This window comes from Amia ocellicauda, chromosome 22, assembly GCF_036373705.1.
Source record: "Amia ocellicauda isolate fAmiCal2 chromosome 22, fAmiCal2.hap1, whole genome shotgun sequence".
In the NCBI taxonomy this organism is placed as follows: domain Eukaryota; kingdom Metazoa; phylum Chordata; class Actinopteri; order Amiiformes; family Amiidae; genus Amia; species Amia ocellicauda.
In genome coordinates this window covers 2,638,223-2,663,162 of record NC_089871.1, presented here as the reverse complement: position 1 = coordinate 2,663,162, position 24,940 = coordinate 2,638,223, and the positions used below count along the sequence as shown (strand labels likewise).

General features: G+C 43.6%; 2 protein-coding genes across 8 annotated transcripts in view; both read right to left on the bottom strand.

Moving 5' to 3' along the window:
* Positions 1–16,217, bottom strand: part of synrg (synergin, gamma) — a 48,012-nt gene extending 31,795 nt beyond the window's left edge. For 3 of the 6 annotated variants that reach the window (XM_066695394.1, XM_066695395.1, XM_066695396.1), the window contains exons 1-8: positions 16,168–16,217; positions 10,393–10,433; positions 6,324–6,454; positions 5,872–6,002; positions 5,420–5,525; positions 5,199–5,310; positions 3,791–4,102; positions 804–1,073 (exon numbers count right to left, since the gene is read on the bottom strand). In XM_066695394.1, the coding sequence (XP_066551491.1) occupies positions 804–1,073; positions 3,791–4,102; positions 5,199–5,310; positions 5,420–5,525; positions 5,872–6,002; positions 6,324–6,454; positions 10,393–10,433; positions 16,168–16,202 (1,138 nt within the window). In that variant the 5' untranslated portion in view covers positions 16,203–16,217. The remainder of the gene's footprint in view (positions 1–803; positions 1,074–3,790; positions 4,103–5,198; positions 5,311–5,419; positions 5,526–5,871; positions 6,003–6,323; positions 6,455–10,392; positions 10,434–16,167) is intronic. The other 3 variants (XM_066695398.1, XM_066695399.1, XM_066695397.1) reach the window with 2 other exon arrangements.
* A 496-nt stretch (positions 16,218–16,713) lies between these two features.
* ddx52 (DEAD (Asp-Glu-Ala-Asp) box polypeptide 52) lies at positions 16,714–23,082 on the bottom strand. Of its 2 annotated transcripts, none has more exons than XM_066695400.1 (15): positions 22,960–23,082; positions 22,101–22,389; positions 21,805–21,956; positions 21,406–21,591; positions 21,153–21,296; positions 20,931–21,042; positions 20,754–20,826; positions 20,404–20,607; positions 20,221–20,311; positions 19,747–19,869; positions 19,116–19,266; positions 18,747–18,822; positions 18,173–18,244; positions 17,665–17,763; positions 16,714–17,406 (listed from the first exon to the last, which is right to left on the bottom strand). In XM_066695400.1, the coding sequence occupies exons 1-15, from the start codon at positions 23,044–23,046 to the stop codon at positions 17,325–17,327; spliced, it is 1,941 nt and encodes a 646-aa protein (XP_066551497.1). In that variant the 5' UTR covers positions 23,047–23,082; the 3' UTR covers positions 16,714–17,324. The 2 variants fall into 2 exon arrangements, with proteins under 2 accessions (XP_066551497.1, XP_066551498.1); XM_066695401.1 differs by lacking the exon at positions 22,960–23,082 and adding an exon at positions 22,748–22,909.
* Between the last annotated feature and the right edge of the window lie 1,858 nt (positions 23,083–24,940).

Genomic DNA, 24,940 nt, shown 5'->3' with positions numbered 1-24,940 from the left:
GATCTTGCAATGCATCAATGCTCATACATCACACATATCACAGGCAGCCCCACCACAGATAGCAGCACTGAACTGGAAAACACTGTCCATGATGCAATAACCTGGGGAAAGCATGGCAGACAGCACAGGAGGGTCGAGCGCATGGCACAGCAGTGCACCATGAAATACACAGGGGGGTGCTTTAAAAGGTACACATTTGAAATAAGAATAACAAGAGTAAAGATGTTGCTTTGAGAACAGGCTTTTCACTAAAGTAATTGAGATCAATGGCACTTCAGGAGGGAAAAAGAAACACTGATTCAGAATAGATCCCGAGATCTTCTCCGACAATATAAGATACTGGAACACGCAATGTCTTTAATGAGCTACCATTTTGGTTTGATCACTCAAGTGAAAATTCTGTTCTCTAAACACCCACCCTTAAAAAAATAATACATAAACAAAAAACACACAAATATTAAGAAAGAAGAATCTATTTGTTTTATTTTTTTGGGAAGCACAGTAAAGATTAGATGTCTCCACAAACGGCTTCTTCGTTACCCATATTTTTAAATGTATCTTTACTTTGAACACTGGCTTGAAAGAATGACCAGTGTTTATACTGCCCTCAATACCCAAAATAGCAACATCTTCCAACTTAGTAAAGAATTAATAATAAAAAATAAAAAATAAAAAAATAATAATATTAAAGAATCAAGTTAATAAGCGAACAGAAGAAGAAGATTGCAGAACGAGAGAGGAGGCTGGGAGGTGTTAGCCGGCACTGTTAATCCAGAGAGCCGTCGATAGGAGTCGAGTCTCACCGCTGTCCTGAGCGGCCGGCGGGGCGCTGTTAGGGGCCTGCGTTGGTGGAGGTTGCGAGGACTGGCCTGGCGTTTCAACGCTGAAGGCCCCGCTCAGGCTGCTGTTGGGGAAGCCCCAGTTTCGGGCTCTGGTGCTGGGCTGAAACTGGGCCAACACCCGAGACCTAGGTGCCATCTCTGCCAAGGGCTGCCGGGACTTAAAACTATGCTGGGCCCGGCTGTCTGAGGTTAAATCGCAGGAGGAAAAAAGTTTCTCTTCCAGTGATGGGCCTGAGGGAGTGGGACGAAGGGACACAGCTGCTGCAGTTATACTGTATACTCTCTGTGGAACAGGATTTGTGCCACAACAAAAATGATCTGCGCTACAAAACTGTGGGTAGAAGTACTGAATCAAAATGCAACATCATAATACAAGCATGCGATGGATAATGCATTCTTGCCTAGTCCACTACATTAATGAACTTTGAATGCGAAGACCGAGAGAGTTGTCCTCAGGCACAGGAAGGAATACCTCTGCAGACATGTTTGCTCTGAAGCAATCTAGTGCTTCTCAACTCTGGCCCGGGGGGCACACTGTCCTGCTGACATCAGCTCTCAATTACTTAATCAAAACATGAATTTGCCTAATTAGACCTTCTTAATTATTTGAAACAGCTGGATATTTTGAGTTTAGTCTAGTTTGAGGCAAACTCAATTCTCCAGTGTTTTGTAAGCTAAGCAATTTTAAATTAAGTTAAAATAGTTCAATTAAGATTTCAATTAAGTAAGTGAGAGCTGGGTTGGGGGAAATCAAGCAGCGGGAGAGTGTCCCCCCAGCAGTGGAGTTGAAAAGCAGTGCTCTAGGACTAGGTCTAAGTCCTTCAGATTCAAATTCATCACACATTCTCATCCCTTCAGTGATCTACTACACAGGTGTTATAAGTTGCATGAGGCCAGTACTTTGTTAGCTCAGAATGTACTCCAGCCATGCACTGAGCAAACATCCTCTCTGGTTTCAGCTTGGGCCCTGCCTTGCCAAGCACAGTTTTACAAAGACTCACTGTACGTCAGAAAGTTACATCTCCTTAAAATCTGAAACCTGATCAAATATACACCTTCACCAAAATAAGGGATTTGTTCATTCTAGTTCATCAGCCCCAGAGTAGAATATTAAAACATTGTGATTATGGATCTAAATAATGTATCATTCAATCTCCAGCTTCCATCTTCTCCTCAGTCACCATATATCAGCCTCTCTTATTATCCATGCAGTTGAATCTGATCAGGCATTTAAAAGCCAAATGAGCACAAAGATGTGGATTTCTTTGGCGGTCTTAAAATCTGCCCTTTGGCATAGCCTGGCTTCTCAGGTAGCGTCTGGGTCTTTGATGAGCAAATCAACCCTGGCACTACAAGCTCTGGTAAATAACAGAGGGTCCACGCAGCTGCAATCTGCCCATTTGTGAGCTGACGGTAAACCCCGTACAGGGCTATTCCACTGCTGAAAGGAGAAGCATCCTCTGCGCTTCATGCTTCTTGCACACCTTGCTTGCTCCACACACCATTGTGTTGTGTATTCTCCACTGTCCTGGCTGATTACTATTTTGCCATATAAACTGCATGAGAGAAAACTGCAGCCAAAATGCTGCAGAAAGAGACTTATAGATGGTAAAGGCTTGTTACTCCCTGTGCAACATCTGACTCTCCCCAAAGTCTCACAAGTCTTCTCAGAAGCTGATTTTTTTGAGGGAAACTGTCTGAGCAGAGCACATACACTACTGGCCAAAGGTTTTAGAACACCCCCATTTTTCCAGTTTGTATTGAAATTTAAGCAGTTCAAGTACAGTGAATAACCTGAAAAGTTACAAAGGTAAGCAGTAAACTGTCAGAGGTTACAAAAAGAAAGTTTAGGTTACCAAAAACTGAAAAATAATTAATAATTAAAAAAAAAACAGTTATATACTGTGTTACTACACCCTCTTAAGCATTATTATATTTGTTAAGATTATTTATTTATTTATTTATTTTATTGTTTTTTTCTTTCCGCCAAAACTTCTAATGCCCCTAAAATGCTCATACACGCATGAAAACTCACGAAACTCGCAAGTAGAGACCACTAATACAAATGCAGTGAAAACTACACGTGCTGATCACATGATGCTGCCGCCATATTGTGTTTAGTGGCGAAACTGTAAAATGATATAAAAACTGACACATGCATGTGCCACTTCATACTCATGCATACCCCACTATTACACTTGTTCATCAGAAGTTGCTCGGTCGCACGCATTTCCGCCATGTTGCTTTCTCTGATTCAAAGTATGGTGCCTTCTACTCCAGACCGCGTTAATACCCACTGTGACACAAATTGGCATGCACGACACTAGTACAGAGTACTACCAAGGTTGTTAACGGCAAGTTGCCCCAGTGAAAAACATGGGTGCCATGGGACAATAAAAAAAAAACGTATGCACCACTTCAGACACATTACACATTTCCGGTGCACTGGAATACAGTGCGCACATGAAACTCTGCACGTCTTTCTTCATTTTTCACATCGTTAGAAAGCGAGACTCTCAGCTTTCATGGGATACTAAACACTTGGCAAACAACACAACACTGAAGGGTCCACATGGGATTAAGGAGAACCACACGGATTTGGTGCCCTTTCAAGGGTGCCAGAGGGGTTTGTCAGCTTAAGGGGTTAAATTTCATTAAACAAAACGATTCCATAATTTCTTTATCTCCAATTGTTTGGATAAAAACTATAAAAATTGAGGTGTTCTAAAACTTTTGACCGGTAGTGTACAACACTGAAACACGTAGACTGCAGGAATATACAGTATATATACAAAAAAATTAAAAAAGTTTAACATGAAACAGAGAAATGTGATTCCTTATTCCCATCCTCTCGATACATTCAATTATAACACCCTGCAGAGTTAATGGCTGTTAGGTACTGAACGTGGAATTTTGAACAATTAAAAGATAGAATAATCCCGAGTTACCTTTGAAGGCAGTAGATTGGGAGCTGGAGGCAGTGACAGTGGGCTGCTGGGTGGCTGAAGGGATTGGCACAATGCAGAGGACAGACTGGGGGGGCACAGGGGGGTGAGGCTGCTCTGAGGGGGGGTGCACCCGTCCCGCCTGAAGCTGGGGGGGAGCGCGATGGACAGCTGGGAAAGAGGTGGGGGTGGAGGAGGGGAAGGAGGCAGGGGGCTCAGCGGGACCTTGCATAAAGTCGCTAAATTCGTCATCGTCCTCGCGGAAGGCAGGGGGGAAGGAGAGGGAGGAGACAGAAGAGTGTGATGGCGATGAGTCTGCAAAAATGAAGAGACAATGATGATGGCACAACAAAGCTACAACACACAGGAACAATTAGTGACTGTATCAGCACCACTGGAAACCAGAAGAGTGCTGGAGTGGAAGCAAAGTGCACCGAATCTGAGGTGTTCACAGCCTTCATTTGAAGCTATGCTATTGTGTGATGCATTCAATGTAAAAAATATTGCTCAAACTATGCAAAATGACCAACGATTTCTTTCTCTGTGTTTGTTGACACACTGATCCAGCCAAGGGGAGACTAAAGATTCCCATTGATTGAACTGAGTTTATGGCAGGGTGTGCCACTCCACTGATCTCTGCAAGTATAGTTTCATGAAAAACATGCCACAACTGGCATGTTCTTAATTCCATATTTAATCATTTTTATTCTCTGTTATTGTATTTTTTCTGGTTCCAATAAAATGCTGTCAACGGGGTGATATTTTGAAAGTGTACAACAATAAATTGGCTGCGGAACAGAGATTAACCAAAATCTGAAATGTAACACAAAGGAAAATGTAAAGAATTAAATGAACGTATACCAAAAAATAAAAAGTCTAATATATATGTATGACACACCAACACAAATCTACACACAATGAACCAGCATGTCAGGAAATGATACATTAATAGGGGGGTTGTTTTCAACTGAACAGAAGAGTTGAAATTGATCTTCAGTGTTTGCGAGAAGTGAAATGAATGAAGTAGATGAGTAGTCTGTACGAGATGTAGAGAAACGCTGGGTGAACTCTGATAGATACGCCAGCCACTGCATTCCCTAAAAGGGCTCAGGAAGGTGTTTGGCACATTTAGGAATCAAAATCACTCTCCACAGCGGATACCTGCGGTTACCACACCAAACTGTAACCACAGAAGATTTTCGGAGGAAAGCCAAGACTTGGCTACACACACAGGCAGAAAGGGTCTGATTTCTCTCCACATAATGGAAAGAGGGGGACTTGCTTTTCAAGTATCTGCCATCGGTGTACGGCCTTCCATTAATGGGCAAGAACACACTAAAAAGGTATATACAGTAAAATGAAAAGGAGCAGCCTAATGCCCTGTCTACAGTCAGTCAGTCTGGGACGGTACCTGGCTTTTTGGGGTGCGAGGCGGGGGTGGGGTGCATCTTAGCGTCCCTACTGAAGCCGTCCAGGTTCCCTTTGATGGCCTCCAGAGCATCATCCCTGCTCTTCTCACCCATCTGCACAGAGACACAACAGGCTGGATTGGGGACTGGCAGGGCCTGCACGGTTGCAGCAGTGCTGTACTGTGGTGCACCATGTAGCATGGTGGTGCTGCCTTGTGCTTACCTTGGGCTTGACACTGCTGAGCAGACGCAGCTTCTGTTTCTGCTCCTCGAACTGCCGCCGCTTCCTGTCCTCCTCCAGCATCCTCTGCTGCTGCTCCAGACGCTTCCTGCGGGGGGACAGCGCCGGTGAACGGGGCAGTACGGGTGTGTGGTACTGTACAGACATCCCTGGCTAACTGGTTTCATTTTTTCATGCTTGTCTTGTATTTCACCATCACCCTGGCGATCCATAACATTGCCAAAGTATTCATCTTGCATGCATTATCACATTAATAAATGAAGACGAACGAGGTGAGGTCAATCCTAGGCCCCGTTCCCACTAGCATACTCCACCCAGGTTACAACACAGTGGTCAGAGAGTGGCGTACACACATTCACGCTACAGTATCCATAAGCAGGTCAGATCTACAGTCATCTGTGTTATGAGTGATGAATAACAGAAGTGGTGCTCACTGGTGCTCTTCAGCAATCTGCTTCTGCATGTCGACGGTGTACTGCGGGCCCGGTCCTCTCATGCCCATGTACTGCGGCTGGCCCATGAACTGCATCCCAGGGGCCTGCATGGCTCCCATTGACATGCCACCCTGCCACAGAACAACAAACAGCTCGGTCACTTGGTCACACACACACACCCCGGTTCCATTCAACTGCTAAATTGCAGGGGAAGCAGTATATTAAGACTCATCAGCAATTTGAGGGGTACTGCAGAAATCAGGTAAGGCAAGGCAATATAACACGTGTCAACAGTATCTATATTCGCTTCAGATTTAAGAATGAAAACAGCACTCATTCTGTACTGTGAGGAATAAAAGCATATTTCATCATCACGTCCAAAGAGTTTGGGACGCAGTGAGGTGGATTCAGAAGCTACAGTGTCTCTCGGCCTAATACAGATAACCACCAACCTGCATCGGCATGGCGCCAGGTGGCAACTGGCCACCAAAGTTCATTCCCATCATGCCCTGCATGTTGGGCTGCATGACTTGCACCATAGGGAAGCCCTGTTGCTGTTGTTGAGGTTGCATTGGCATCATCCCTGAAACAGAAAACACCACACAATTGAGGGAAATTAACACACCTGAGGAATTCAGTCCAATATCTAAAAATTGTGAGGACCTTCTATTCTATCTAGGCACGAGAACACCTATTTGAGTTTACTAAAGGCTTCCTGATTTTAGCCACTATCTACATAAGAGTATTATTATTAATAATAATATTAACTTTATTTATAAAGCTGCACAATAAATAAAAAAATAACAATAGATAAAACAAGGACTTACAAGGAATTAAAAATCTAAAAAAGAACTGGATGCAATCAGGAAGGTACATTAAAAAATAAACAATAAAGCTAATGAAAACAGTCAAGGAGAACAAATGCAGTACATAAAAAACAATAAGAACAAAAAAAAAACTTTACTAACCGTTTCATACATTTGGAAATGCAACTGTATAAAAATTAATTCTGAGATGCGATTTAAAAACATGGACTGACTGAAAGGATCTAACATTAAAGGGTAGGCTGTTCCGAAGTCGAGGGGCCTTTACAGCAAAAGCACGATCTCCATTAGATTTCAATCTAGACTTAGGAATGGCTAAAAATGCCTGGTCTGAGGATCTGAGTGGTCTTGTAACCTTATAGGGACTTAGCATCTCAGCAATGTAGGAAGGTGCCAGAGCATGCAATGCTTTGTATGCGATTCGTTACATTTTAAAATAAATTCTAAAATGTACCCGCAGAAAAATAAAAGCATGAATAATTTTCTCTGTATCCCCATAAGATAAAACAGATCTAACTTTAGTAATGTTTTCAAGTTGGTAAATCTGCAAGAAGGCCTAAGTCTGTGTTTCTTCCTGGCCAAAGACTCAGGGGAACGAGATAAAGTGAAAAGTTTATCACATCTAAAAATGTGATATGTGAAGCCCCCAAAACAAAATAAAAATAATGTATGCTCAGAGGCTTAATCTTCTAGAGTAAGCAGCTTCCCCAACTCCATTAGAGTCTCCTGATAATTCAGCATATTAAGCATTAACAAGATTGACTAATTGCTTCGTCTAGAGAGTCTTAAACTCTCAAGTCTATTTCTGCAACAACTGTCATGAAGGCTGCAGTTAATGGAGCTTCAGACAGCGCTGTCAAAACATTCAGTATGGAAAACCTAATGACTATATCCTCCCTTCAGAGCACAACACGGCGGACAGCTTCATTTATATAATAAGAGGTGTCTTCTTTGGAACTTTCCTATTTTTTAATGATGATGAGAAATGGCAATGTTTAATAACCATCTATTTGTCTAACTGTTTTAGATTTGTTTAGCTTTATCAAGAAATGTTTATTTAATATATACACTCACCTAAAGGATTATTAGGAACACCATACTAATACTGTGTTTGACCCCCTTTCGCCTTCAGAACTGCCTTAATTCTACGTGGCATTGATTCAACAAGGTGCTGAAAGCATTCTTTAGAAATGTTGGCCCATATTGATAGGATAGCATCTTGCAGTTGATGGAGATTTGTGGGATGCACATCCAGGGCACGAAGCTCCCGTTCCACCACATCCCAAAGATGCTCTATTGGGTTGAGATCTGGTGACTGTGGGGGCCAGTTTAGTACAGTGAACTCATTGTCATGTTCAAGAAACCAATTTGAAATGATTCGACCTTTGTGACATGGTGCATTATCCTGCTGGAAGTAGCCATCAGAGGATGGGTACATGGTGGTCATAAAGGGATGGACATGGTCAGAAACAATGCTCAGGTAGGCCGTGGCATTTAAACGATGCCCAATTGGCACTAAGGGGCCTAAAGTGTGCCAAGAAAACATCCCCCACACCATTACACCACCACCACCAGCCTGCACAGTGGTAACAAGGCATGATGGATCCATGTTCTCATTCTGTTTACGCCAAATTCTGACTCTACCATCTGAATGTCTCAACAGAAATCGAGACTCATCAGACCAGGCAACATTTTTCCAGTCTTCAACTGTCCAATTTTGGTGAGCTTGTGCAAATTGTAGCCTCTTTTTCCTATTTGTAGTGGAGATGAGTGGTACCCGGTGGGGTCTTCTGCTGTTGTAGCCCATCCGCCTCAAGGTTGTACGTGTTGTGGCTTCACAAATGCTTTGCTGCATACCTCGGTTGTAACGAGTGGTTATTTCAGTCAAAGTTGCTCTTCTATCAGCTTGAATCAGTCGGCCCATTCTCCTCTGACCTCTAGCATCAACAAGGCATTTTCGCCCACAGGACTGCCGCATAATGGATGTTTTTCCCTTTTCACACCATTCTTTGTAAACCCTAGAAATGGTTGTGCGTGAAAATCCCAGTAACTGAGCAGATTGTGAAATACTCAGACCGGCCCGTCTGGCACCAACAACCATGCCACGCTCAAAATTGCTTAAATCACCTTTCTTTCCCATTCAGACATTCAGTTTGGAGTTCAGGAGATTGTCTTGACCAGGACCACACCCCTAAATGCATTGAAGCAACTGCCATGTGATTGGTTGGTTAGATAATTGCATTAATGAGAAATTGAACAGGTGTTCCTAATAATCCTTTAGGTGAGTGTATATATATATATATATATATATATATATATATATATATATATATATATATATATATACACACATATTTAATGATCTAACCAAACATAAGTCTGGAAACACTGATTTTCAACCAAAGACTGTGGAGGGAACTGTGCTTCAAGAAATGGTGCTTCAGAACCACTTCCAACAGCCTGGTTTGAATTTCTTATCTGAAAGGAGACCAGGATTAAAAGATGTTTCATAACCACCTGTTCGCTATATTTCATAGATTACATACAGTGTCATAATCTCATTGAAGAATATCTTATTCTCTTGATGTGTGGTTCTTCAAAAGAAACTCTGAACGAAAGGTGAAAATGAAAGAATATCCTTCAGGACAAAGGAAATATTGCGGCAAAAAGAGGTGTGTTTTCTTTAAGATCCCTCGATCCCATCTGGTTATGTCAGCACTAATGAGACAATAGCATCCGCACAGTGTGGACTTTTAATTAGCTCCATATGAACACAAGGATGGGGAGATGCACATCCGACTGTTCCAGTGCAGAGAGTGGGTGAGGAGAGAGAGCGAGAGACAGATAAGGATAATTTCTCTCCTGTCTTCTGAACTGATTGTGTCTGTACAGCACAGTTTAACTTCTCTTTAAAACTGCGTCTGATTTAATGCAGATCTCATCGCTACTGCACCTCAAGATGTCTATCGAAACCAGGGAATCAGCCTCAACTACAAGGCTGGGCAGTTTTTTTCACACACCCACAGCTCTGCCCTCTCTGGCTGAGACTGAAAGGTTGCACCAATACCTTATCTTAACCTTTTCAGTCACAATCACCTTTATCAATTCCCCAGGAAGCTCTTCCTAAATCTCCCCTCCTCTTTTTCATTAGAAAGTGAGCCGTATTATCTCCTTTCCCCATCAAACTTTAGCTTAAGCCACTGCCTCATTTCCCTCTGTGGTGAAATACACTTTTAGCTTTTTTCTGGTGCATCAAAATCCTCAGCTTACCCTGAGGGTTTCAACTAAGGAGTCCAGAAGCGGAGTTAATACATGCTTTAGTCACTCGTGCCCGCATGTGCATTGCCTGGTTTAGGCTGATCAATGTGCACTGTCCTTTCAAAGAGAATTCAGAGCCCCCCCTCTGAACAAAACACACCCCCTCGATGCAGACTTAAGCACAAGTTTCAGTGCCTCAGGAAAACTTGGCTTTAAAGCACCAACTGCACATTATACTGCAAGCTTCTAAAAACAGGAATTCACATGTGAGTGAAGACATACATTAAAAAAGGATAGACTTTATCTTGGCATATTTGTGTTGGGGGAAAAAAGTGAGTAAGTTATCCATTAAGCTTTTAAGATTTTCAATACGACCCTAGTGTATATAAATCCACTCTTATCTGTGTTGCAGATGTTGTTCTCTGGATTAGAAACTCACCTTGTGGAGGCCCGAGTCCCCCTCCGACTGGATACATGAAGCTGCAAAACACAAGAACAACAAGTACCATTACTGCCAGGGCTGTGGTATGCTGTTCTCCTAACGAATAATCCCATTCTCTGCCAAGGACAGGGTTAGACAGCAACATGCTTCACAATCAATACACACAACACAGGGTAGAAACAAACCTGTGTTCCTCTCTGCTCATCCTCTCAAAGTAAATGCATAAATAATGCAAGCTCTATGTACACCATCTCTCTCCCAGCCCAGATGAGGGCATAAACTGAGAAGGAAGAATTGCTCTGAAGCAGGCAAGCAGACTCCCCAGAAAAAAAACAGAAAATAAAAAATGTTTGTAATGGTTATAACCAGAAAACAGCTAACTGCACAGGACAATAAGGACTATTAACACTATTATAGAGGCTTCCCTGCATTATTTGAATTTTGCCTCTCTAGTTGACTGTAAGACGCACACTTATAAATATTGCATTGAAAGCAAAGCTACACCGTGTTTAATTAATTCTACAGGATCTTTGCATTGATCAAGCGGAAGTAACCTGCATTCAAATTAACTAATGCACAACAGAATGTGTCCCATATAACATCCCTAATAAATAAAGGGTGATGATCACATGGCTATAAGGGACATAACTTGTCTTGCATTGTGTGCCTTTAATTTTAGCCCAGTGGTGTGATCTGGTAAAACCAAACTGTCTCAAGAGGAGAGATCTTCAGCTTTAGCAGAATGAAAAAGAGAGAAAGAGAGAGAGAGACCGCACTGGAGGATTAGTGACGCAGGCGAGCCCACAAGAGCTCCTTCGCCTTCTGTCTCGGTGTGACCCCCTCCTTTCTCTCCGCATTAGTCATCCAGACACCCCTCACTCCGGCACGCTCGCTGCTGGTGACTAAGCACAACCCAGCCCCACAGAGCCCGGACTGGCAGGCAGCGCTCTCCGCTTGGAAACACAGGCGGCACGATCACGAGGGAGGCTGTCAAGATAGATATTCTGCCTGCTCCGACCTAGCCTGGGCACCTCGGAAGCAGATAACTCAGATTTTAAGGTCTTTCCTACCCTGCCCCCGCCCTCACCTGAAAGGAATCAAGTGGCAGAAGCAGTGTAGAAGATAAGCGTGATCTAACTTGGTTTTTAATCAGACAATACATCAGAGAGTCTGATTTTTCTCAGTAATTACTTTCCTTACAGGAAAAGCAAAAAAAACAAGCAACACAGCTTCGGGACTCAAAAGCGAAACACTAAAGCACATCTCGCCAACTCCGATGTCATTATAGGAGAGACTGTTTACAAATTGGAAATGACACAATCCCTCCTGACGCCTGGGCAGCCCAATCGAGATCAGGTCTGGATTCAATGCGCTTCCAGTGGGCTATGATTAAATTTAAACCAGCCAACAAGTAATTTGTCCCCATAGGTAGGAGCTGCTCTGTTAATGGCTCTGCTTACACTGGCCTTGGGAATCAGCAGAGCATTTCCAATCCTAGACCCTTGCTTTTAAAGGCCCCACTGGCCACGTAAAAATAAAATACAATTAAATCATCATACTCCCAGTAGGAATGCTCCGCCATGTCAAGCTACGACAAGAGCGCTGGGAACTCCAGCTGTCCTTTTTGTTTTCAGATTCACATTTCTTGTTTGTTTTTGTTTTATTAAAGTGGATGAGGTTTGAAACGAGAGGAAAAGATGGGATTTAAGTGGAGATAACTAGAGATAAAAGCTGCAGTGAAATCAACACCCCTAGCTCTAAACCCATGCACACAAAAAGTGACAGATATACAGATTTCAAAGCATGATCATTTCAACACGGAATTTAATTCTAGAGAATGGATTTTTCAAATATATACACATTTTAATATTGGTTGGCACATTTAATTAAAACCATAAGGCATTCTTTTTTTTAACAGAACATCACATAAGGTATGCACAGTACACACAAGAGATGGACCATAGTTAGCTAAAGCCCCTGTTTTGGTGAGAGCAGTATGCCTTAATATCAGTATGTTCAAAGGAGCTCCACAGTGTATTAGTTAAAAGGCGGCTTAATTCCAGCTAGCCTAGCTCCTGTTTCAACTGGGCTGTCATCATAATGAAAGCAAGACCTTTTTTTTCACTCTTTTATTTTTTTTGGTGCAAAGAGACTCACATCCTATTCCGAAAAACAGCAAACAGAGCCCAGAGCATTAAACTTTCACAAGATTCTCCCTTCTCTTTCTCAAAGAATCTTCATTATTGATGAGGCCTGTGAATGAATCATCATCAATTGAAATGTTATGCGTCTACCTGGAGCTAAAACACCTGAAGGTGCGGTAAAACTTTGGTAGCGTTCTTTAGGTTATCCAAAGTGTTTCATGTTCAGGAGATATATACATATATATCTAGCACCATCCACTGAACAATGAATAACATGCCTTTAATGAAGACTACAGTTTAATGGTGTGGAAATGCACTACGCTTGTGCTGTAGTTCTTGGCTGTTACAGTACATCATACTCAGATAGGGTACAACAACCTATGCTCTCAAATTTCAAGCTTCATTATGAAAATGAATCCCCAGTTGAACTGTATCACATTAAAAAGTGATTCGCCAATTTTAAAAATGATTATTGAAGCATTCCAATAATGTTATTCTCTCGTCTCTTAGCTTAATACTAACACACACATAAAAAACTATATATGCGCATCATCACACTTTAAACAGCAGGGAATATGCAATGTTACAACACACGCTATGAGTCTTAGCTGTAATGGGCAACAGAAACATTTTCACTGCAGCATTGTCTTGGTGTTAAAAATGCGGCTCCCGGACGCATTGGATACCCCTGTATGGAGAGAAATACAGTCAGCAGTAAACTGTTGGGACCGCAGCTAGAGATCATGATAGCAATAGAATTATCCCTGTACCTCCTGTTAACAGCTAGGAATTAATTCAATTAATTTGGGGATGAATTGCCAAATATCTCTAAAGGAAAGAAAAACTAATAGTCTTGTATTTAAGCCCCATGGCAAGCAGTGAGAATGTCCCTGGGCTCCAGAGAAATCAGTGAGCCAAACAGTTAAAAGAATTTCAGGGACAGTTTCAAGATGCAGGCCCTTATATATGCCAGCACAAGACAGTGGGTATTTCAAGATGATTTTGAAAAGAGGACTGGTGGAGTCACAATGATGTTAAACATGTTGTTCTGCTCTAAAGGCACACCGTGCACAAGGTTACGGATCACCAAGGGATTCAAACTGCTTTGCATCTGGCTCACATTTGACTTCACACCCTATTCCTCCTGAGGAGAGACCTTTCTGGTTTGCATTCAACAGGAGCGCCGAGTTTCTCATCAGAGGCAAAGGAACACAAGCTCCACTGGACAAATATTACCAATTCCTGCCCTAATCAGGATGACAAATTCTGCCTCCACGTGCATCGTGCTTGGAATACGCAGTGGATTTAAATGACCAGCTTCACAGGGATGGATAACTAAAACATGTTGAAGGCGTCCAGACTGATGCAAGTAGCTGAATGCTCAAGTAGCGGTGACCTAAAAAAAGCTCACAGGCCCCAGAGGGTACAGAGCGAGGAAAAGACTGTGCTGCTTGAGATCAATGAAAATCGTAGAGAAGGAAAGAAGGCAGGTATAAAGCCTGTTGCTGACCATGTGTTTGTGACCTGAACCGAGGGTTTCGGGAGAATTCCGCATTACGTGACTCTCGATTCACAGCACCAATGTCAAACGAAAGTTTAGAGGCAACTTCAATTAGTGGCTAAAGATCACGTCTCTCTTGACTAAATCATTCAATAACTGGCTCCTTTGTGTTCAAGGGCTTGGGTAGAACGAACACCAGTTCAATCTGTAGCTCTATAGGACCACTGGGTAAACATATTGATCATTAACAGTGAGAGAGCACTGTTCTGTTCTGAAAGGGTTCAGCTCAATTCTGGGACACTAGAAAGTCTGCCCAGTGCACCAGAGGGGCGGACTGGGGTGAACACGACACATTTAAAAGCAGGAACACCAAGCCTGAGAAGGAGGGCACTGACTCAAACCAGGGGAATGTAGGGCCAGTCTGGTAACATTACACTGATCAGTATTAACATTACCAGCTCTGAAGACCAGCATCTGCCTGCCATCCATTATTTAAGTCGCTCGGCAGGGGCAACGCACTGCCAATTAAAAAATGATGAGCGCTCCTGTTCTCCATTATAAACACACAACACTACCCAGCTCCTGTACATCATAATATCTCCAGTGGAGCAGGACTGAGATTTTGAAGTATAAGAATCACACTGTTTTGGGGAAAGATGATCTTTCTACTTTGTGAATGTTCTGTGCATTCTTTATTTTTTTATAATTAATCCAATGCCAAACTGCTCATGTAAGACACAGACTCTGTACAGCAGGGGCACTAAGGGTTGCATTGTCATAGTACAGATTGCATTTGCTAATTTAAGGCATTACTTTGTTTAGTGTCCATTGCCCAGTTTGCTACAGTTCAATCTGCATCCGTTGCATAAAACTCCATGGCCTCAAACACTATTAATCCAAAAGCTAAATAACAGAATCAGGGTAATGACTGCAGGATACACAAATTGATATAAATGCCATTCATTTGCATAGGTCACTACTGAACTACAGTTTCAAGATCATTTGGAAACTTAAATCAGTAAAAAAAAATAATAATAATACAGAAAGGACATCACAGAACAAGAAAAAATAGTCTGAACTCAAGGCCACAGTGCTTGGTGCATTTAATTAAAAGCACAGCATCCTACTTTTAAGACAACCAAGCCTTTATGAAGTGTCACCTTAGCCAAGCAAAAGTGAAGCTGCGAAGATAGCGAGTTAACAAGACATGGCATGTGAAAGTCCTGGCAGACACCAATGCCAACATCTCCCTTCAACAACAACACTTGGTGGTAAATGTAGACTAAACAGTGGATAAGTGGGATCACATGCAGCATGTGATTTAATCGCACTCGTACAGCAGGTTAGACGTCCAAACAATAACATTTGACGTCAGAGCTCTGGATTGACGTAGTTGTAGTTGTGAATTGACGTAGTTGTGTATCCTAAACAGATGTTTAAGTCCCGCTGAGCATCGCATTGTCCTCCATACATGCATACACACAGTCTGCTAGTGAAGTACTCCGTTACAAACACAGAAATACCGCCGACACTGGCGAATAAAAAGGGAGGAGTGACTGACAGTGTAAAACGATGTATTTTGACGTTTGTTCCCGAATTAAATAAATAAGCATACTGTTGTGAAATGACGTCGCTAGCTAATTAAAACTCGTCTTCATACTCATAGCTACGACACTGACGCCTAAGGGGTTTCATTCATTCAATACAATAAGTGGTCGGTTTAGATGTCTAGTCTATATACACCTCGAAATATTACATGAACTGCAATTAGACTAGAGCTCCCTCATCATTTGGCTGATGCTTCTCCCGGCACACAAACACAATGCGATACAACTGACCACAAAACAGCTGTTTGACAACTAAATATAACACATCCAGTAACTTATTAAAACCAAGTTTAAACGTGAGAGAAAAAGTGACAGCAGCACTACACGGTTATTGTATTAGGCTCCCACACCGCTGTGTACGCCTGCGCAGGGAGGCGAAGAAAGCGTGTCGCTAATGACCAACAGCGCCGTCGCAGCCACGTCTCGAAAGGCAATAAAAGCAAACACTTTGAGCAGATATCAACACACGCACAGAGAAATGAACGACACAAATGCTATTTCATCGACAGAAACGCTGTACCTGCCGCCTCCCCCAGCTCCCGGCCGCAACGCCATCTTAGCAGCAGTCAGACGAGTGCAAACACTTCCGGGTCACCTGCCTCGATTACAATAGTGACGTCAACACGATTAGACTGCCGTCTCTCTTCATTATCATGAATGTCATTTCAATATAAATACAGTAGATTGTCATGTTTATATTGCAACCAACTGAACTTTAAGTTTCAGACATGCTTCATCATAAGCGGTGTGGTTTGATACAAGTCACAGCTGTATTGTGCGTGACGTATACCTCTCTCAGCAAACTGTTTCATATGATTATGACTTATTTTACTATATAGCATCCCACTGTTATTTTTTTTATAGATTGCATTGTGTAATGGTGGATAAGTGTCAGACAAATAAATACAGAAATACAGAAAAATAAATCCATAACCAACCTCCAGGGTGTGAATCTATCGCAGGGACTTGTTCCCATTTGTGCAACCAGATACAGTAACAATCATCATCATAAGCAAATCATGTGCACTGGGAGTAATGTGCTATACAAACAGACACACCCCTTCAGTAAAGAATTTAAGATCTGTTTAATACCAAGATGACCGATATAAATACAAGACATTAATTGTGAACGACAGTCATTCAAGATAGGGAGGGTGTTATAGCTTTCATCTATTGGGAAGGGGGGGGATTGAACCTCTTCCGCTCTGTTTCCAGGTAATTCAGAGCTTTCCAGACAACAGCACCAGTCCCTCAAACGAACACCTCGCCTAATGCATCCGTCAGCATTAAACACATCCACACTGGATAGTGAACTATAACAGTACACAAAGTAGAGACATATAGAGAAATATGGAAAGAAAAATGAGCCTGCTGGATTATAAAGGAAAATAACAACTGCATTGCTCAGATGGGTCAGCACTGCTACTCCTGTATTTTCCTGTTGTGGCTTTAGGGTGTAGACACAAAAGAGGCTGATCATGACAATCCAGAGAGAGGGGCAATGAGGCCATGCCAGGGGGCAGGGCTCCGGGGGACAGTACCAGGCCTGGGAGTCTGAAAGGCCTGCAGTCACAGACACTGATCAAACTAGACAATCAGTGTCGAGAGACGCTAACCATGTACAGTGAGAGGGCCATTCATCCATCGATCAGTTCATTGCGGTTCACAGCTCAGTTGTCATGTTGCGGTCGTCTCTCCAGGTGTATTCTGTACATTTCCTGATTTCTTCTCCTTCTTCTTTTCTTTCTCTGTGTTTTTGCTAGAGTAAAAAGCACACAAAGGCCAAATTAATGTACATACATATAGGCTATGTAAACTATAACTGCTTTGGAAACCACAGAGACTGGTTGCATGACTCGTGCTCATCATGTGTTTGTGGATTTGAATGCCGGAGAACAGCTGATGAAGACTGGAAATGTAGCGCCTGAGCATCATGTGAGTTTATTAACACTGGAGTTAAGACAGAAACCAGAAGGGGAAGAAGGGAATAGGGCCCAGGATGAAAACAGGAACTAACCTTTTACCCTTGCCGTGACCTTTCTTCAGCAGGAAGCGGGGGGTGGTCCTGATGGTGGCTCTTCTGGGGGGCTTCTTCATCATCTTCCTTCTCTCTTGGCTGAGGAGGCAAAAAAACAAAAAACAGTGCCGCTCAGATCTACTTAGCATGTAGAGTAACGTCCCCCAAATAAGAGCAGTTCTCATTCCTATGCAAGCCGGGGGCGACCTGTAATCCCGTTAAGCTGATCTGCGTTCAGAGAAGTTAATCACCGCGGTTCTATTGAGGCTTTTACCAAATTACTGCAAATCAAAACAATGATAAAATAAAGACTGTCCCAGTGACAAGCCAGTCAAACCGTCTAAACACAAAGGTTATAAACACAGCATCGCACATTTTTAACAAGCATTAAACAACCATTCACACAAAGCACAGTGGGTACCCATGAGCAGAAGCAACTCTTACATGGAGTGATTTATTTAACCAGGATGTGGAAAAGTGTCTCAGTGGTTTGGAGACTCGGGTATACCTGTGTATTTTCTTGAATCCAATCATATATTCAGGGACCGGGCAGCCAGCCTGTTTGATGACGTTGGCGATACTGCAAATCAAGAGACAGGCATCGGTCAGAGCAGCACTATCTGTGACCATCTCAGCCTCCCCCAGAACACACAGCGGCCCAACTCTCTCGATTTAAAAATGCCCCGATCAATTTCCACGGAGGACTGAAGACCCCGTTTCTTTTTTTTCGGACGCATCTTTGCTTGGGTTTCAAAAGCAGCACAGGTGTGCTTTTGAAGATAAGAACAGAGGAGGGGAAAAGATGAGAAACCCTACAAGGCGCTCTGTTCTCTGTCTCCCCAGGCTCAGTTTGGCTTCTCCTGGGATTTCCCACAGTATCAGCACAGCCCACCTCCGGGATCTTACACAGCCACGGAAGATACAGAGCAAACAAAAGCAATCGCAAGCAGCTAAAAGGCCTATTCCCCGCAGGCCTCGAGAGCAGCCGCCTGTCTCTCACTAGGACACATCAAGGTGTCAGCTGCGCCGGCTCGGAAGACTTTCTTACTCAAGATCTGAGAACCGGCTGAAACCGAGCCCACCTGCGTAACAAGGGCTTGTCATCCTCTGTGAATAAAGTAATGGCTTTCCCACGATGCCCTGCTCTGCCGGTGCGACCTACACAGCGGAAAACACAGAAATCAGGTTAATAAAAGAAAACCAAATGCTGAGAGATACGCTGATAAGCCGCACAATTCCAGTCAGTTTGTTTCAGTGGAGACAGTGGGATCGGTTTTGCATGACAATAAAAACTTCATTTTATACTCTGATGCAATAGAAATGCTTTCTGGAATATAATAGATACTCATTAACAACATTTCTAGTGTTATTATATTAGGCAAAAAGAAAACATTAGCTTATTAGTCTTCCATCCAGCTACCAACACAAAGGCAGGGTGTGTCAGAGCTCACCAATGCGATGGATGTACTCCACAGAGCTGGTGGGGAAGTCGTAATTGATCACCAGATTGACGCCCTTGAAGTCGATGCCTCTGGCCAGCAGTGCAGTGCAGATCAGGACCCAGATCTTCCCGGAGCGGAAGCTGCTCACCACGTTGTCTCTCTGGGGAAGAGCGGCAAGGCAGAAAGACAGGGTTAATCACTATTGGTTGCACGCGTGTGCTTTACAAATTACAAAACGTCTCATTTTACACCTGTAGAAAGTCTGTAAATGTACTGTACTGTTACTTGAGGATAACAAAGCTACAAGAACCTGAGTATAGCAATGGATAATGATGAGGAAGTGTAATTTAGTGGGGTAATAAGGGGAATGTCTTTACACAAAGGGTGGTAGAGGTCTGGAACAAACTTAATGAAGTTGATTCCCTTAAATAAGAATCACCGAGATGAGATCCTCAGATCAGTTAGTTATTAGCAAAATGGTCTGAAATGGATTCTCTCACTGGTTATGATATTGGAGAGAGGAGAAGAAACTACAATATTGCACCCTCCCTCATTTGTGGCTTCTACTGTGCAATAGGAAAGGCCTGGAGTGTCACTGTGGGCGTGAGCAACACTGCCCTCTGCCAGCCGGACTGGGCACCTGCAGCTGAGTGCGCTCCGCATGGATGACGTCAACGTTGATCCCTTCGTAGACCAGCTCGTGGAACAGCTCCCGGGCACGCTCGATCGACTGCACGAACACCAGCACCGGGGGGAGGAAACCCTGGAGGCAAATAACAACAGCTTTGCGGATCAGTTCGAAGAGAAAGGATAATTTCGGCAGCTACCAAAACATGTTTGGGATCTAATGTGTAGCAGGAGAATGATTTCAATCCCTGAGCTCCGGGAGTAATTGCCAGACAGATAACGAATTACAAACAAAAACAAAACATGAACCGTGATCAAAGTGCATGATGGGAAGTAGTGGAGAGTGAGTCTTATCTCTGGGTCGGGGCCTATCAGTTTCCTCTTGCTGTGTGTTTCAGTGTGGGAAGAATTCCTGAACCATTTACGTGATGACATCCCAGGACTTCATCAAGAGGAAGGCAAGGGTGAAAAGGGAAAAGTTTCATACCTTCTTGATCAGGTCCCTCATCGCCACCAGCTTCCCGCTCTCAGTGCCCACGAACAGCAGCTCCTGCTCCACTGTGTCGGCAGCGGAGTTCCTGCACGAAGAGGGAGGAAAAGGGTGAGGGAGTGAGCGTCAGAGAGCGACAGCGCGACAGAGGCTTCACTTAAGTCCCCAGCATTCAGGTACCTCTGCCCGATGTTGACGGAGACCAGGCTGTCCAGGTTGAGCCGGCACCACTGCTCCACGTCGGGAGCGCAGGTGGCGCTGAACAGGGCCCGGCGCACACGCGGGCAGGAGCAGGCCAGGAACACAGTGGCCAGCTGCTCCCGGAAGCCGCTCTTTCCGTCCTCGAACAGCTTGTCCGACTCGTCCACCACCAGCCACTCCACCCTGCAAACAGTGTCCAACAAACAGCGTCAGCGCCCTTATAACGCACCCTGCCGCTGGCACAACACACAACACTCAGCCCCGACACGGCGCGGAGCCAAGCAGTGCAACTCAGACTCTGCGCGGTTATTAAATAAAAGACGACTCACCTGCTGAGGTCCACTGAGGGGGGGTCTTGATTCAGCAGGTAAATTAATCTGTTGGGAGTCGTCACCAAGATATCTGGGCGAGAAGCAAACGTAAAACACAGCTCTTAGATGAGCCTGTCACAAATCACACAAATATACACCTATTCAGTTGACTGCTCTGTGTGCTGCACTCCTTACCGTATTTCTTGGCAGATTTGGGCCCGAATTTTTTGGCTGCTTCCGCCCCTTTGTCGATCATGTGCACCCTGAAGCCCAGGCCCTCGGACAGCCGCACCAGCTCCCGATGAGTCTGCACAACACACAACAACGCAACATTACGCTGCCACCCACCTGTACAATCCTGAGGGAGAAGGGGTGGGTAGATTGCTAGTTTACTACCCCAGCTGGGTCTGCCCTCACCTGGCTGGCCAGCTCTCGGGTGGGTGCGATGACCAGAGCTCTGAAGCCCTTGTTGACAGGCTTGCGCAGCGCGGCGAGGATGGGCAGGCAGAATGCCACCGTCTTCCCCGAGCCAGTGGGCGCACACGCCAGGATCTCCCGGTTCTGGAAAAGCCGGAACATGGGAACTTCAGACAGAGAGCGGGAGAGAGAGAGAGAGAGGAAGGCAGGACGAGACCAGGAAAGGCAGAGATGGTCTTGAGGGGGGACTCACATGCAGCATGAGTGGGATGGCCTGCATCTGGATGGGGGTGGGGGCTTCGAAGCCGGCCTGGCGGATGTTCTGGATGATGCGCGGGTCGATGCCGTACTCCTCCTGGATCTGCTCGAAGGTGGTCATGGGGTCGGGGACGTCAGATCCGTGGACGTTTATCCTGTTCTGGTGCCGGATTTTATTGACCTGGACGAAGGGATTGAAAACACGGTGGACTGAGTAAGGCTAGGGCACCAAGTAATGCCTGTCAACCGGTCTGATCACTTCTGATGCTCAGGATTGGTCGTCAATTTCTCTTTCTCTGTCTGGAGAGGGTTTAACTAGACTGTGAGCACCAGCACCAGTCTGTCTGACATTTGTAGAGCATTTTGTCCATTTTAGACTGAATTCAATGCATACCTTCTCCTGCTGCAGATGCTTCAGTCTCTTCCAGGTCTTGTCCTTACTCTTGTCCAAAGACCCTTTGGCTTTCTTGTCCAGCGCAGACATCCACTGAATGCCCTCACTGTCGGCACCCTCGGACTTCTCAGTGGCGTCTTCAGTATCTGCAGCTAGACGGCCAATCAGAAAGCAACACAGAGTGAGAGACGGCCAATCGCAGGGCTTTATAAAAGGTGTCCAGGGTGGGGAACCACTGAAGGAGGGCGTGTGATCAGGGAGGAGTGAAATGCATTTTCACGGCCCTACTGCCATACCTGCACTTTGGTTTTTCGTTGTCTTCTTCTTCTTCTTCACTGGTTTGTCAGCAGTTCTCTTCCTCTTCCCAGCTGGTGGATGACTTTCGATCTCCTGTTCCAAGTCTGAACTCCTCTCCTCCTCCTCCTCCTCCTCTTCCTCTCCCAAAGTTGCTGTGCCTTTGGGGGGCGCTGTGCCAACCTTGCCCCGTCCATTGCTCTGAGAGACAAGGCCCCCCGTGCCGAAGAAGTCAATGCTGGCCAGGATATCAGAGGAGGCTTTCTCTTCAGGTCTCTGGGACTTCACCACCTGCAATCACAGACAACTCAAGGGTTTAAACGAGGCTTTATGCCGGCACCATTAAATGCATAGCTATTGTACATATCATATTTAAGAAACGATGTATTGCATGTATACATTGCAGAATAACGACCTGTGCTATAATCAGCTTGTTAGAAGTAATGGGATCTGGTCAGCTATATTGATCTGTATTGAATACTGGTGAGTGAGGGTCACTGGGGGGTGGGTGGCCCCGACTCACTGACTTGCCCAGACGAGGTTTTGAAGATGCATACAGATCAGTGTCTGAAACAGCATGTGCGTCGCTGTGCCGTTTATAGTGAACAATACTGTCAATACAGATGATCGCCTGTCCGTTTTCACACACCTGGCACTGCTTTTCAGTCCAGTTTCCCAATAACACACTTTGTGGCAGCAGACACGCCATGCGGGTGTGAAAGTGTTGAAGTTGTCCGTCTAGTTCAGCAGTTAAAGCCAAAGCAAAGCTTCACCAAACAGCCATGCGCAGCCCCCAGTGAACACAATAAACCGACCCCCCGCGATGCTCAGACACCCCGGCCCTCAGCGCCTCATCATCACCTTAAACCTCTCCGCATCTTTGCCGAATTTCTTGAAATCAAACTTGGCTCCGGATCCCAGCCTGCGGAACAAGTCATAGGCGTCCATCTTCCCTCGGTCAGCATGGGCAGCCCGGGCAGGCGTGGCCAATCGAGCCGTCGTGTCTTACAACGTGGGTATCGGTGTGCGATTAGTCAGGACTCTTAAAGCGGTAGAGTACAAATAACCAAAGGAGAATGAATTTCATCAGTGAATCTTTCATAAATGATTAAATAAATAAAAACCTACATATGTGGAAAACAAATTAATTAATATTCTTCAAAACTGTAAAACATTTGTACTTCATTATTATTACTATTATTATCATTATGCTATAAGTAGTAGTAGTAGTAGTAGTAGTAGTAGTAGTAGTAGTAGTAGGTTAGTAGTAGTAGAAAAATAGTAAAGTCAAATAAAAAAAATAAAAATAAAATATATATATATATATAGCCTAATCCTAAACGAGAACTTTTATATTTTCCTGCATCAGGACAACAGATGGCGCAAAGATTCTATATTAGAAACAAGTACAAACATTTAAAAGATTTGTATTGTTAAACTAATGTATACAATGGACAGTCATAATATTAAATCGTGCATTAAATGTATCATATATTTCTTAAAACAAATTGCTTTATATAAATACATCATAAAACAATATACAATACTTATGGTTTAACAGCATTCCCTTTGGTGGCCACACGATGGCGCTAGTGGCGCACTGTACTAACTGCTGGAACATCTGGATTCCAGTCAATGGGGTTGTGGATCGTTTATGAACTTCACTGTCAATTAATATTACTAGTCTCTTATTTTTCCCTTCAATACTTTGTCCAATACTCCTAAAGTGATGTAATCATCTGTTCCAAATGAAAACGTAGAAGAAAAAAAAATCATACGCATGGTTAAACATCTTATTATAATATTTGCTTCAAGGATTTCCCAGTTGTTATTATTATTTTATTATAAATCACACAATCGTAATGTACACAATGTGTTTTTGCAAGATGAAATGCGATTCTAATGTGGAAAGGGCTTGTGTGTTTTAAATGTGTTCAGAAGTGTCTTCTGGTTTATGTTCAGTTGGTGCTTAATTACTGTATTCGTTTTCTGTTTTTCTTTCACCTGTTTCACATTTAAAACACAATAATAATAATAATAATAATAATAATAATAATAGAATACATTGTTGTTTTGCAATACAGTACCCTTTTTTATTATTTATCCTGGAGAATAGTAGTACATTAATCATTCAATTAGTCAAGTCTTTAGAACAATAAAGTAGTTTAAAACCATCCTTGATCATAATCCAGAAGACACTGTGATCACAGAGAAATAGAGTTCATAGCCTGTGTTAATATCCAGATAAATAACTCTGGACCAAAGCTTTTACTAAAAAACAGAAAAAAATCTACGAACAATGCAAAGAACTGTAGAAGGAAGCATTCTGGGACAGAAACATGATGTTCCGCATGTTTGTGCAAACAGGATCTGCCATCGTTACAATCGTTTTTAAGAGGTCTTCTAGTCACACAGTATAGTTAAAAAATAGTAAGTAGATCAGTCAGAAAGCACAGGGGGGGAAACTAAACTAATTAATGATGGCAAAGTAGTCTGAAAGAAAACAGTTCAGGAAATAAATGAATGTGGAAGCTACCGGGACAACAACATAAGCCTGAGTCTGGTGGCCGCGTGGTGAATCGGTGCCAGAATGTATTCCAGTCCTCACAACACCGGGAGTCATATATTTCCCTCCCGCACAAGGACCAGACTCCTGCACTAAAGAGGCCTATTATCCTCTGGGTGTCACATTGCCTCTACAGCTTCCTTTTTAAATTTGTTGTACAGTTTTACAGGCCGGCAGTTATTGAGCCCCATTGTGTGGACCAGGAGCACAAACTGTTTAATCTCAAGTCTTCAGCTCTGAGCCATTGAGAGGGGCGACCGAGGCCTGGCCCCTCCG